Here is a 16,121-nt window from a genome sequence, read left to right on the forward strand (position 1 = left end):
CTCCTCCTCCTTGAGACGGGATCGCTTCCCATTGATATCATGGTCATGGAAAGGGTTGTTGAATACATGCTTAAGGTTCAAAAAAGTCCCTCACATCGACTTCCTAGAATTGCGTGGGAAGCAAACAAAAAGATCCAAAAGACGCATAAAAGCAAAATTTTGTGTTTCGGTTGGATGCAAGATATAGATTAATGGTTTGGTAGATGGGATGCGAGACACTTGCTTCATGATGCATCATTAGATTCCTTTGTAAATGAGGCCTTTTTGCAACGCCAATGTATCATGACATGGGACAAATGTGGAGGCTCGCGCTTCACACATTATACTACACATGTTGCACCTAACTACAAAACCATATTCTTTGCGGAACGGGGAAATCGTACACATCGATACATGTTAGAGCCCATACCGTTATCTGCCATTCAAACCATTGCTTCGATGTGACTTAGCTCACATGCATTCCGATGTGAAACAGGGCGTTGGGGCACAAGTGATGAGAGTGGTCGGCAATGCACACTTTGCCCTAAACAGGTTTGTGAGTCTGAGTATCACACTTTGATACAATGCTCTGCCTTTGATCATATTCGACCATGCTTTCCACATCTCTTCGACCAAGCCCAATCTTTGCATGAATTCCTCTCACAACCACAATGTGCACTCTCAATTGCAACATTCATTGGTAAAGTTCTTGAACATCGAGAGTCACTACTTACTTTCACATGTATCACGTGAAATGTAATATTTTTGGTCTCATAGTTCATATTTGACCTCTGAAGACGATAATATAATCTATCTATCTCTCTCTCGAGTTCTACACCCTCCTTCCCTCTTAGTGCTAATCTGCTTCTCTAATACTAATTCCCTCTTTGTCTTAGTAATATTCATGACATTAGGATGGACGAATGTTCATCCTCGAAACCAATGATGTAGGCACCTCTATGTTTGCAAAAGGGCAGACATCTACCTCTGGCACAAACGGATCGGCCACATCAACTTCCAGAAGCATTAGGAGATGTAGTCAAAACATGTTGTTTTCGGACTGTCAAAGTTTAGTGATCGGAAAGGCCAAATATGTGAAGCTTGCCAGCTCCGGAAGCAGCATAGGCTTCTGTTTGAAGAATCGAAGCCGTAATCAGAGCCATAATCGAAGCCGTAATCGGTTCAATCTCATCCATTTGGATATGTGGGGACCGACTCAAAATGTAAGCATCGGCGGGAGTCGATATTTCATCTCCTTCATCGACGATTTCAGCCAACACACCTAGATCTACTTAATCAAGAAGAAGAGCAAAGTCTTCTCATGCTTCCGGGACTTAAATAATCATGTTGAACGAGAAACCGGAAGGAAGATCAAGTGTCTGAGATCGGATGGGGGGAAAAAGTACTTTTCTGGCCAGTTCACTACTTATCTACAGACCAAGGGAATCTGACGAGAGTTCTCCTACAAATATACGCTGGAGCAGAACAACGTGGCCGAACATCGGAATTGGACGCTTATAGAAGCGGCAAGGGCGATGCTAGAAGAGAAGTGCATGCCCTAGATTTATTGGGCCGAAGCAATTTGGACAACCGTCTACACGAATTGGATATCTGCCTCAGGGACAACGATGTCACCGCACATACTGTATTTGGAGTGGAAGACGAATTTGGCGCACCTACAGGAATTTGGCAACATTGCATATGTGCATGTGCCGGATGAGAAGCGATAGAATTTGGATGAAAAATCCGAGAAGTGCATCCTGATTGGCTACTCCGACAAGCAGAAGGGATACAAGTGCTACAACCCCCATTCAAAGCAAGTTTGAGTTAGTCGTAATGTCGTTTTCGACAAATCCACATCTTGGTACTTCTCATTACCCGAACCCGAGCCGATTGTTGTGGACTATGCAACTAATTCTAGAACAAACAGCATAGTGGATGTAACGAAAGGAGTGAAGCTGGTTAGTTACCGATGGGTGTATAAAGTCAAATACAATGTCGACGTCTCCGTTAACCGGTGCAAGTCCTGACTTGTGGCTAAAGGCTACATGCAACAATACTGAATCGATTATGAGGAGACTTTCGCGTCGGTCGCGAAGATGACGACAGTTCGTGTCTTGCTTGTAGTGGCAACGGCGAACGTGTGGCATCTACATCAGATGGATGTGAAAAAAGTGTTCTTGCAAGGTGATCTTGAGGAACAAGTGTATATGATTCAGCCCCCCGGATTTCAGTCCGGAATGAACACGTCGGATGTTTGCCAACTGAAGAAGTCCCTTTACGGACTAAAGCAAGCCCCGCGTGCCTGGAACGCGAAGATCACGCAGCAACTGCATCAGATGGGGTTTCCCGTGTCAAAGTCAGACTCTTCACTTTTCATCTGGCATGGTCAGAATGGGTCGGTAAGCATTTTGCTTTATGTTGATGACTCAGTCATCACCGGCGTGGAACTGAACGAAATTGACTATGTCAAATCCGAACTCGCGGCATCGTTTGAAATGAAGGGTCTCGGGGACCTTCATTAATTCCTCAAGGTCAAAGTGATTCGCACCTCGAAAGGCATACTAGTTAGTCAATGCCATTATGTGTTGAGTATGCTCTTCAAATTCGGTATGATGGAATGCAAGTCCATCTCAACTCCTCTGGATAGGAATGTGAAGCTTTGCCCCAACTCCGGAACGGCCTGCGATCCGAAAAGCTTCTGGCAAATAGTCGAAAGCCTTATATACTTGACCATCACCCGGTCGGACCTCAGCTATTCGGTCGGCTTGATCAATCAATTCATGGCGCATCTGACCGTGGAGCACCTGTAGTGAGCGCACCGAATACTCAGGTATGTTAGCGGCACGAAGGATAGTGGGTTGATGTATCATGATGGTATAGTCGGTCAACTTGCTGGCTATATAGATCCTGATTGGCGGAAACGCCAGTGATCGAAGGTCCACTTCCGGATTTGTGTTTTCACTTGGAAGTGCCGCGATTGCCTGGAGCAACAAGAAACAGCTGGCAGTCGTACTATCGAGCACCGAGGCCGAGTATAGAGGAGCGGTTGTTGCAACGTGCGAGCCATATGGCTTAAACAACTATTAAAGGATTGTAGGTGGAGGTGTCCAATTCGACAACGATCCATTATGACAACTGTTATGTAAGGTTGTCCCTCCTTATGGGGGGGAGTCAGTTGAAAAGCCGAAATTGGCCTAGGACCGGAAAAATAGATTTAGGGAATGCATATAGTCCGGGACCAAACTAAAAACATGTTATGGCTGTCACAAGAGAAATATGTGATAGAAGTTTTGCAAAGGTTTAACATGTTTAATGCAAAATCTATTGGATCTCCATTGTCGGTGAATTGTAAACTAAATTCAAGACAATGTCTTAAAACAAAGACAGATAAGGTAGAGATGAGGAGGGTGTCGTATGCCTCGACTGTTGAGAGCCTAATGTATGCTATAGTCGGCACTAGGCTGGACATTGCATTTGTCGTTGGGATAGTTAGTCGCTACATGAGTAATCTTGGAAAGGAGCATTGGGTTGCCATAAAATGGATACTCATATACCTCAAAGGTACTTCAAGTGTATGCCTTAGATATGGCTCCGGGAAACCTATGCTTGAAGGTTTCAGATATTCTAATATGTCAAGTGATGTAGATTCCAACGATCCACATCAAGGTATGTGATGACTTATTCAGGGGAAGCTGTGTCATGGCGATCAAGATTGCAAAAGGTCGTTGTCGTGTGGTTTTTCACACACGATATGAAAACTAGTAAAATAATTATTTATGATTAGCTTAATATATGGATATGGAAATATAGATGTGTTCAAGAGCTTCATAGCGTATTTTACTACGCATAAAACGAATAAACAAGTATCAAGTTATGTGAGTGTAAAGTTTGAAGAAAAGACAAAACTATAAGATATCCCACATAGATAGGACAACATTGGAACCCAGAATATATAAGGGAAACCAAAACATATTCATTCTATCAATGTGTGGAGCATAGAAAGTTCAAGGTGACTTGGGCTACACTATGTGGTGTGCATGCTTCTGGTGTATGTGCGTGTGCATGGTTGCGTGGATGTTTTTGAATGTACACGCGCATGGACGTCTTCAGATGTATGCGCGTGTGCAAGTTTCGAGCGTATGCGTGGACGTTTCGGACGGACGAGCGTGTGGGCGCGTGTGTGCGCATGCGCGCATGCGTACACTACGGCGTGGTTGAGACTTTTGTGCGCGGATGCATACACGGTGCGGGTTGGATGCGCGCGGGCGTGGATGCGTACACTATGGATGCGTGGATGCATACCCTACTATGCAGTTGGGACTTTTGTGCACGGACGCGTCTATGGTTTGGTTGCGATGCACGTACGGATACGCACGGGCTAAACTTTATGGATTATTGTGTCATTTGGCCGAATGCGCACACGCGCATGCGTGGATGCGTACACTACGGCGCGGTCGAGACTTTTGTGCGCGGATGCGTACACGGTGCGGGTTGGACGCGCTCGCGCGTGGATGCGTACACTACAGCGCGGTCAGGACGCGCGCATGCGTGGATGCGTACACTACTACACGGTCGAGACTTTTGCGCGCGGACGCGTCTACGGTTTGGTTGTGATGCACGTACGGATCTGCACGGGCTAAACTTTATGGATGATTGTGTCATTTGGCCGAATTATACGGACAATCGCATGCAACCAAAAGCCAAGGCCATGCAACTAAAAGTAAAAGGCATGCATCTAAAAATGGAAGCATGCAACTAAAAGCAGAGGCCATGCAACTAAAAATAGAGGCCATCCAACTAAAAGGGGCATGCAAAGTAACGTTGGGGAGGAGAATCAACGAGGAGCTCGATATATGTCCCATTTTTTCCCTCCTAGTTTTTTTTTCCCCTTTTTTCTTCTTCCCTCTCGGATTCGAGAAACAAATTATCTCACATATTGATATCAAACTCCTAGCTTTGTTTACTAGGGCTTTCTAGTCAAAAATTATCTCTCGTATTAAGATCGGACCACTCCTTGCATGGTTGTTGGCTCCTTTCTTTGAAATTTTAATCTCTCATTTCCATACCCAACCCATTGTAACACGATTTTGGAATTATATAGAATCGATTTTCTTTTGCAATAAACTAATGATTTTTCTCTTCCACTTGTCTTATGCTTAAAACTTGCTTGTGTTGTACGTGTTGCACTAAATCCTTCTAGTCCAGAACCCCGGCGGTTCCATCTCACGATCCGCACATAGTGACGGATTTTCACGACATCGTGGCTTTGTCAACCACAGATGCTGAGTATATGGTTGCGATAGAAGCTGAAAAACAATTGATTTGGATGAGAGATTTTCTAAGTGAACTAGGAATGAAACAAGAAAAGTTCCTACTTCACTATGATAATCAGAGTGCCTAAGAATGTTGCCTATCACTCTCGTACAAAGCACATTCAAAGAAGGTATCGTTGGTTGTGAGAGAGAGTGGAAGAAAATGAGTTTGTCTTAACGATGCTCCATATTGACGAAAATGGATCAAATATGCTTACTAAAATCTTATTTATGGAGAAACTTGTAGCCTGCCGACGAAGGACTGGTTTGGTTGACCCCCCCCCATACATGAGTGAAGGGTGAGTTTGTTATGTAAGGTTGTCCTTCCTTATGGGGGGAGTCAGCTAAAAAGCCGAAATGAGTCGGCTGGCAGAAATAAGCCGAAAACAAAATGGAAATCTAGACGAATGGACGAATATATTTGAAAGAAGGTTTGTCGCATTGGAACAAGAAAATCAACGTTTGTTGGGGGATCTTCAACAAATCTCTTTAAAAAAGCAGCAAACGCAACAACAACATGGATAGTTGCAACAACAACATGAGGAGCTAGCATTATGCGTGCAACAACTTGAAGCAACCATTGTAGCATTGCAACAACAAGGACCAAGTACTCAAGGGATTCATAAAGAGCCCAAGATTGGCCATCCTATGAAATTTGATAGAACACGATCACAGTTCAGAGGATTCCTTAATCGGGTACGATCAGTCATTCAAATGCATCATTCCTGATATCCCACCAATGCATTGCGAGTGGGTCTAGTAGGCACGTTGCTAAGCAGCTCAACTTTGACATGGTTCGCGTCGTTGTTAGAAAAAATATCTCCATTACTAAAAAAATTTGAGGAGTTTCTAAGCGAGTTTAAAGCATGTTTTGGAGATACTAATAGCATAAGGACGACAATCAACAATTTTCCGTGTACTCACCTCGCCCTGTGGAGTGTCACGCTCCTTATGAGAAGCCGGCACGAATGTAGTCTTCATCAAGTTGTCTGACTGAGATCAATGGTCTTGAGAGCTCAGGTATTGTCATGATATAGCATGGTATGGTTTCAAAAGGATTTGAACACATGACCTTGTGTTAGTAGGGTTGAAGCCCTACCATTAAGCTATATAAAGAATACATTATTAAGCTATAATACATTATAATATAAAGAATATTGTTTTCATTTATTATTTCACTTAGGAAATCCATGTATATTCTAGATTTCTCTGGAACATTCTAGAAATGTCAAGAGTACGCCTAAGCCCACTATAAAAAGAGGCACGTGGAATTATTGAGAACCAATTCGATTCAACGCCAGTCTTAAGCTTCCTAGTTGTTCTTGTATCTTTCTTCATATAATATAATATACTTCTTGTTGTCATCATTATCTATCTCTACTCTCTCTCTCTTTCCTCCTCTCTTGTGATTCTCACACCCTCTTTCACTTATTAGTACTAATCCTCATTCTTCTCCTCTATCTTTAGTACTAATTCTCCTTACCTCTAGTACTATCTCTAACAGTTTGAACCGAATTGTCTTCAGCTTCGTATCCCTCCTTCCCTTCATACTAATCTTCTTATCCTTCCTTCCTCCAATACTATGGCAACTGTTAGCACTCAAGAATATCAACCTGTTTTCTTGGAGCATCAATGCTTGAAAGAAAGGTTTGTCGCATTAGAACAAGAAAATCAACGACTATTGGGGGATCTTCAACACGCAAATTTCTACCGCAAGTTTATACATGACTACTCAAAGCTTATTTTGTCTCTCACACAGCTTACCAAGAAGGGATAGTCGTTCATTTGGTCTAAGGAAGTGGACACAACTTTTGTGAGTGTTATAAAAGCATTTATCTCAGCTCCTATTCTAGCTCATGTTGATTCGAAAAAACCGTTCATCATTTAGGCAAACGCGTTAGATTTTGTCCTTGGTAGCATTCTGTCACAACAAGGTGATGATGAAAAACTACATCTTGTGGCTTTCCACTCGCGCAAGTTTGACACCGCTGAAATCAACTACGAGATACATGACAAGGAGCAACTAGTAATAGTGAACTCTTTTGCACAATGGAGGCACTTTTTAGAGGGATCTTCTCATCAAGTCTCCATATTCAGTGATCACAAAAATCTTTCCTACTTCCAGAATGCTGGTGTACTAAATCGACAACATGTTCGGTTGGCCCAATTCCTCACTCGTTTCAACTTAAAAATTACATATCGTCTTGGAAAGCAGCAAGGGAAGGCAAATGCATTATCGCGATGCTCATATCTAGCACCTCATCCTAGTAATCCAACATTTGATAATCAAAAGCAAGTAATCCTAGGACCAACACGACTGCAAGCAACATGGGTTCTTGATACTCCATTGGATTCCCGCATTATCGATACCATACATGAAGACTTGAAGACGGACGCTTTCGCTCAAGCCATTCTAGTGCAAATTGATCCCTCTCGGGCATCCTATTCACAGTTGCAACATCCGGGTACGGACTATCAACAATTCGAATGGCATGATGGATTACTATTCTTTAAGAAATTCTTGTATGTTCCCAATGGTTCTTGTCGCCTTTGGGTAGTCCAAAATTGTCATGACACATATACAATTTGACATTTTGGTAGTACTAAAACGTTGGATTTAGTACAACGATCATTTTGGTGGCCTCATATGCGCCGATTTATCGAAGACTATGTTCGGACATGTGACACATGTTGTAGAGCAAAGATGCCAAGGCATCATCCATATGGTTTATTGGACCATTGCCAATTCCAAGCAAGCCGTGGCAGTCCATTTCTCTAGATTTTATCACAGATCTTCCTGTTTCAAAGGGATTCGATGCAATCTTAACAGTAGTAGATCAATATACTAAGATGGCAGATTTCCTACCTTGTACTAAGGAAATCACTAGTGAAGAAACCGCCGAAATTGTCATGCATGAGGTATTTCGGCATCATGGCCACCCAGATAGTATCATCAGCGACCGTGGACCTCAATTCGTCTCGAAATTCTGGAAGCATCTCTTCAAAATGCTCAACTGTTGTCGAACATGATTGCACTATCAAGTACACTGACTCCGACAAGTGCATCTGAATTGTGGTGCAGACTATTTTGTCCAACTTTTGTCATTCATTCGGTTTGTATCCTTCTAGAGCATTTTCGTTTTCAATGGGTCCGATTTGCCCGGTGACTATCAGATAGTCTTGCATCTACTCCTTCCAGAAGTTGAAGTTTGATCTATCGAACTTCCTTAGACTCATCTCTGACGAGCCCGATGTTGATGCCATCTGTGTCAACTTGTTAAACTTTGTTCGGAGTTTACTACAAACGGTGGTGGGATGCAGCCGACTGGGTCACCCGATATTGTTCTAGTCGGATTCGAACACAAGTCGAATTGGCTTCCCGAGTTCGGTAATTGAATCTTTCGATTTGAGTTCAATGCCGATTTCGAGATGTCGAGCACAGATTTTGTGCCGATTGGTCCTCTCGAATGTTGTTCAGCCGAATGAAACACATATTGGGGTTGTTCCCTAGAGCCCAAACTGCTACGAGTGATTACAACGAGTGAGTAAATAGTGTCTATTGACCTATTCGATTGTCTTCTAATCCGATGTAGCACGATTTCAGAGGTAGAATCTTCAAAACAAAATCTCACTCCGAGTGGCTACAATCCCAGGGGTAAAGTACAGCCACTAGCTTACTTTAATGGTGATTTAGAACAATGGAGTGCAAGTTTTGCAGGTGTTTCTCTTCACAAAAAAGATATTGTAGAGAGTTGCCAACCAAGATCTTCAAGGTGTACAGAGGAAGAGTTGTTGATGGAGACTAAGTAGACGGCAGAAGCATAATTGAAAACACCAAGCTCTAATACCAGATGTTGGGAACATGGTCGTCTAATGCGAAACAATCTCAACACTCCTCTCTTGAAATATCATTAACAAGTACAAGCGTAGATTGATGATTACAAGCAACTAAAGCAAGTAACAAGATCAACACGAATGCAAGAAGGAGAGATCATAACCCTAAACCACACGAACATTAGGGGGGGGGTGTAACATCTCCAATGTCATATATTGTCAATAATTGAATGGTATCATCATTACATTTGTAGTGGGACATGTTGAATTGCCTATAGGCAAGATGAATGTTCCACCAAGTAAAGAAATTAAGAATCTCGACTTGCTCTAATGAACAAAATTGCCATCCATACACATATATCTTATCATGTATTTTAGTTCTATGAGCCTTAGGACTACCTATCTAGTTCTCTACATTTTACACCATCATATATCAAATGCTAGACTCCACATCATAGACATTGAATCGTGTGTTATGTTTTGATCAACTTATGATATGAATCATTGGTGTACACTATAAGTATTACTCTAGTTCTCTACACGTCAATAGGCTTCTCTAATCACTTGTTTCTTTCTCTTTCAAACTTGGTTATTACCCCTCATACCATTATTCTTCCACTTGGAATATGCACCAAGGGATGCATAGCTCACGATTACATTAAGTATTCCAACCTAATTAAATCTTTGCCTCATGGGAGATCTTGAAAGTTGGTGATCATAGATTGAATCTCGTTGTAATATCCACCTCTTGAAATCCATTTAAATAGGGCATCCGGCTTGGCAAAGTTGTGTAGGGTTTGTACTTGAAGTATACCTTTCAATAAAATAAATCTATCACTATCAGGGCAATTGGAACTCAATCATGCCTTTCAAATGTTTGGAATACATGTATTTTTTTTCCCCAAAACGAAGCTACTTTCCCATTGGTTGGGAGAATTATTGTAGAAAGACTATACAAGGGGGCTTGTACATAGATCGGGGAAACACCCTCTGATTGAGTTCAAGAATATGAGACTACATACATAGCCTTTCAAACTAACTACTTAATGTAAGTAGATACCTATAGCTATAAACGGTGTCCTTCAGCGCTGGCCAATACAAGCCGAATATACATTTTTTCTTTCTTACAAAATAATGTGGTGGCACAATTAGTTAGGCTAGAATATGACACATGAAATTGTATATTTGCCCACATGTATCATTAGTAGACATTGAATGAGACTCGAAAAAAATGATCATGGTTATAATAAAGTTGCACTTGGTACAACAAAACAAAATTTGAGTCATTTTCATTACAATATGGAATTTTATAAAGTTCTCTACCTCCATTTCCATGTGTTCATTATATCAAGTTTCAACAATGTCTTCTCCTTATAATAATATTCATTATAAACAATAGGATCGTGTGGAAAACTAGAGGACATTCTTACCCTTTTCACGGTGCCTTTCACCATTTCCAATGTCCCCATTTGTGAGCCATAAATTTGATTTACATTAATGGATCAAGGGGCGAAATAGAATACCAATTTGAGAACATTTTTTTTGTTACTCATATGAGAAGTGCTAATAAACATATCCCCAAATGTTGCCTAAAGATGTACATTAATGATGGATCAAGGGGTGAAATAGAATACCAATTTGAGAACATTTTTTTTGTTACTCATATGAGAAGTGCTAATAAACATATCCCCAAATGTTGCCTAAAGATGTAAAAATGCTGAGTTTTTCTTTAGCTTTGGAAATCACGAAGAAATAATTAGTTACAGCTTCCATCCCATGTTTATATGATGAAAGCGTTAAGCGTATGCACGAATCGAAGTACATAAAAAAATACAAATGCCCCTTTTGTACACTATACAGTTAGGATAACACTATGTACAATAAATTTATGAAGTCCAGGGTGAAACAATTATTGACATTGTTTGTGTCCACCTCATTTTTTGAGAAACTCCGAACCATTGGTACCACAATAATGCGGAACACTTATTTTGGTATATGCTTAATTTCGTTGGCTTATTAGTAATTTAGTCATATGAATGTACTATCATTGTAAATGTTGATAGCACAACCCATAGGGGCTCTATGGGGAATACCTTTCCGCCTTTTAGAATTTCTATTCACAGGGGAACTTTTAGTTAAAGGATTTTCGGATTGAGGTATTTGATTGTATAATAAACTAGGGGTTTGTAACAACTGAGTTGATGCGTTAGCATGACTCACTTTTTTGTCACTTTCACCATTAAAATATACTAGATTCGAGTTGGTTCTATAATCATGAGAAGTCTCAACTTGTTGAAAGTGTGATTGTGCCACCATGGGTTGCATTTGGTGGTTGTAAGGAGACAATTCTTCACTCTTTGGTGGTTTAGCCTGTAGGATGAATGTTGTGTCCCCGTACTTTTTAATTCCAGCAAGCTGTTGTTGGTAAACCGAAACTTTGTTTAAACAAAATCACAAGTTGATAAGACATAAAATAAAGTTTGCAGTCATTTTGTTGCACAAGTAAAATGTCCACATATATGTTCAGGACCACATTTAACTCTTGTTTACCTTTTATTCGGTTATGAAATGATAATTACATTTTAAATCAATGCATGTTCCATGATACTAAATAAATGTGCACACCGCAACAAACTAGAAAAAGATAGACATCTCATAAAAAACGGAGAGAGGCTTTTATAGTACTCATAATGTTGCCCTGGAGCGGGGGGGGGGGGGGGGGTATGTGCACACAGTAACATGTGACTTTAGAATGTTGATGATAATATTTATTTGACCAATATACGATCAATAATTTCATACTTGTTTTTTTCAATTGATGGAAATCACATCCCCTAAAATAGATAATGTGATTAATGTATTAGATAGTTTTGACTTATCAATTGTTTGATATACATGCAATGACACACACGTTGAGCACATGGTGGGGCCTTAGGTCACCGAACTTAAGAGAGTACCGAGGGAAGATGTCTATTTCTCTAGCCCCATCTTGGAAGGTTAAAAGATTTGTCTACGATTTACGGGGACATGAAGCCCAAATTAACACAAGGTTCGCTTGTTTCTCTATGTTATCCACGTATTACCACAACTTTCACAATTTCCTAACGAAAAATAGCATTTGCCATTCACTACAATATGCAAGATGCCATTTTCTATATATCATCCACTATCTGGAGAAGAAAAAAGCTCAACTTCTCTTGTCCTCAATGTGCAAGAGCACATGGTGGGGCTCCTCCTCTTCATAATAGTAGGTGAAGAGTCAAATCTTTGTCACTCAATTAAATAGAAATGTATTGATGATATTTTAGGTATACTAAGATACACTTGAAAATATATTGAAGAATGATTACTTTTGTTCATGTTTACGCCCATAAAATATTGTATAAGTTCAACACGTTAGGCAATATTGTGTGCATATGCACATCAGACAATGTGTAGAAAAGGCATCCATCTTGATTTGCTAAAGATAATGGGTTGATCTATTATTTTGATTTGCCTAAAGTATACAAGATAGGCAAATTTTGCCAATTTGGTAAGGTCATTAGTTCAAATGATGTGGGTGGCTCAAAGTAGGGTAGTTTCTTGCCATTGTAAAACTTAGATTTCTTATGGGAAAGATGATTATGAGATTTCTAACTTGTATTTATAGTTTGGATAAATGTGTACACAATTTGTTGGTGGTTAGCTTAGTGGTTAACATATTGAACTCACTGACCATGATGTCCTTGTGTTGAAAACCCTTAAAATCATTGAAGGGATTGTACCTATCGTGTTGGTATGAGCATATGGAAATCATGGGGCCAATGCTCAACTACAAACAACTTTAATATCCATCATTACCTTCATATGATTGAGATTGGTGTGCAATATTGTTCAACAATCAAGATTGCAATCCCGGTCACAAGATGATGATTGAGGTACATCAAGATATTGTATATGGTGGTGTGATATTCATCAAGTTTGATCATGAAGGGCCTGGTCTTCATCAATCGCCACTTTTAAGGTTCATGGAAGGATTCCACCAAATAGTAATGAGCATGTATAAGAATCTATCATCATTACGAACATGTAGATAGTGGAAATGAGCTCTTGGATCATGTCAAAATTTAGCTCACTCCCTATCTTTACTTTTTTAATAAAACCAATAAAAGAATATTCAACTTCTAATGGTTGTTGCCCATCCAGTCATTTGGTCAATATATTCAATCCAATCACTAAAAGCAAAAAAAATGATTTAAAAAGCCAAAACCCTTGTGTAATCTCTTATAGTGGTAATTTTCTTTCCTCTATCGTGAACATATTCTTACCTTATAGTAGCACACTTCTTGCATGGTCAAGACAACAAGGTAAAAACTAGTTTCTTGTTGTATGTGGTTCTAATTCATTATAGTTCATCTAGAAGGTAGTTCATCTAGAAGGTGATATGCCTCCTTGACATGTTTCACTAAAGTTCGAAATCATTGCCTTAAGTTTGGAATCTATACGAGGACCCAAGGGATCAATCTGTGACCATGACCCATAAACAATTGCAAGTTGAGTTTCAAACAAATTTCCAAGGCCCTTTTGATTTAGACTTACGTTTCCTTGAAAGCAAGGCATGATACATTAACTTATATGATGAAGATAAGAGAGACGAACAATAATTTACCTTGCAAGCAAGAGAGCAAAAGCGGAAAGTGTCAAGGAGGCTACGGCCACAAATGTGGCAATTGTTGGTGACCCCCTTGCCTTGGCGTGGTTGTGGTCGACCTCGTATGAACACAACCCTTGCACTATTTATTATGTATGTCTGGATCCCACAAAGGTCGATGGCCTTCTGGATCTCGGTCACTCGGATTACGTCATGGTATGATGACCTCCTTATCTGCACAACGTTTGCATTTTAACATGAACCAACCGAATGTTGTCAATTAACATGATAGGGGTATTCGGGTGAAATATAGAAACTAAAGGGTATTTTGGTAAATATACCCAACAAGTTAGGGGTATTCTTAATTAATCTCCCCTTGCTAATCAAATCAATCACCTAATTAATTACTAATGCATTCAATCAACTAATTGATCACCATTTATCTAATTCTAAACAATATTCCTAATCTACATTGTACTTCACTAGTAAATTTGGATTAATTAAGCACCATTGTGGCAATGGCGGCCAAATCGTTGTGATCACAAAATGAATACCGCATTTGAACTCAATTAATATATTCTTATGATCCTCTTCTTGATGCAGACAAAGCAACTAGGTGCTTCGGATGCATTACATTTTTACATCCAATGTACATCAAAATTATGACATAATGATCATCAACAATGTTAATACACCCTAACTACTTCTTTGTTCCCAGTTGAGTCTCCGTGTATAATTAAGCATGCATCCTATAATATGCTAGATGTGACGGGAGGTTAATCCACATTGTAGCAAGCAATGCTAAAACTCTTGGATATATTAGAATAAGCAAGCTAGGCATGAATATTCAATGTTTATACTCAATTCATATGATGATAAATGAGCTTCTCAACTAGAGTTAGATCAATACTAATGTGCAAAACATTGATATAAGTTCCATGTGGTAATCCATGTAATGTTGGATACCTACCAAGCTATGCAATCCAAAAAAATTGTTTCAAACTATGATGTGATAGCTAGGCCCATGCATTTGTGTTGCTTGACACTTTTACATGAACTTGCACAAATGCAGAGATGGAGGGCGCTCTCGCTCGAGCACGCCTCTAGAAGCTCTCGCTCACGATGTTAAAGATCAATCGATCGATGCAATCGGGATGTGGGGCATTAAATTATAATGTTGTGGGGTAATCCATAGTAAAAATGCTTTACACTAACTACATTCTCATTATATAAACATGTTAGGAACCCTAATTTTTGACAATGTGGCAGGAGAGAGAGACAAAGAGACCCATGATTCCAATAGTGATGACACTCAATGGTTTATGAGAGAGAGAGAGAGAGAGAGAGAGAGAGAGAGAGAGGACCTGAATGACTTGATGGTGTTTGTGGTGGGATGGGAGACAAGTGGAGCAAAATGCAGGGGCTCCCACACAATCCAAGCAAAATTGGTTACATTCAGCTCTGCTAATTGATTGATGATGGTGGTGATGATCTTCTGATGATGATGAGGAGGAGGAGGAGCCATGGTGGAGTGAGCATGGAGCAAAGAAATTTGTCCTAATCAGTGGCTCCAGCCATGGGGGTGCAATTATATACAGCATCTTCACATCCTTCTTGTTCTCATTGCCATTCTCTGTGTCATCATTCTTATGATTCTTCTTATTGTGGTTGCTTTGCTCAATGATTGCCCCTTGATTATCTTCCTTAGTGTTGTTACTATTAATCATTGTTTTTTTTTTTTGTTTAGCTGTAAATGATTGCTTCCCCCCAAATCTCATGCAATTGTAGGAAGCAGGAGTTGGTTTAGGGAGTGATTAGTGGTACAATCAAGGGAAACAGGGGAGGGTGCTGACAATTTTGATATTTTTTAAGGGGTGATTAGGGAGTGATTAAGGGAAACAGAGGAAAGGAGGGGTATCATTGCAAACAATGTGTCTAGAGCTAAATTAAGAGGAATCTTAGAGATAGAGGAAGGTGATAATCATTCCCCCCCCCCCCTCCTAATTAAGGGGTGATTAGGGGATGATGAAGAGAAGCAGAAGATGATCAAGTAATGCTTGGTGGATGTGCAAGTGGTGTTTAGGGGATACTTAGGGATGATCAGGGTCTGATTAAGGGGAAAGCAGATGGTTAGAGGTGATTAAGGGAAACAGAGGATGATTAAGGGAAACATAGGATGATTAAGGGAAACAGAGGATGATTAAAGGGGAGGAGATCATTGCTGTTAATTATAGCTAAATTAAGAGAGAGAGGAGTGATTATGACCCCTAATTAATCTGGTTTATGGATTGATTTAATTAAGCTTTTCATTACTATTACTCTCTCACACACACTCACACACACACACACACAGACAATGCCAA

General features: G+C 40.1%; 1 protein-coding gene across 1 annotated transcript; it reads right to left on the reverse strand.

Annotated features, from left to right (window-relative positions):
- Positions 1-10,837: 10,837 nt before the first annotated feature.
- LOC147854404 (uncharacterized) lies at positions 10,838-15,506 on the reverse strand. The gene is made up of 3 exons (XM_087331447.1): positions 15,123-15,506; positions 13,777-13,992; positions 10,838-11,543 (listed from the first exon to the last, which is right to left on the reverse strand). Exons 1-3 carry the CDS (start codon positions 15,483-15,485, stop codon positions 11,157-11,159), a joined length of 966 nt encoding a protein of 321 aa, XP_087187573.1. The 5' UTR covers positions 15,486-15,506; the 3' UTR covers positions 10,838-11,156.
- Between the last annotated feature and the right edge of the window lie 615 nt (positions 15,507-16,121).

This window comes from Azolla caroliniana, unplaced genomic scaffold (assembly GCF_043228905.1).
Source record: "Azolla caroliniana isolate FFs.n. ecotype wild unplaced genomic scaffold, voAzoCaro1.0.p SCAF_15, whole genome shotgun sequence".
Lineage (NCBI taxonomy): Eukaryota > Viridiplantae > Streptophyta > Polypodiopsida > Salviniales > Salviniaceae > Azolla > Azolla caroliniana.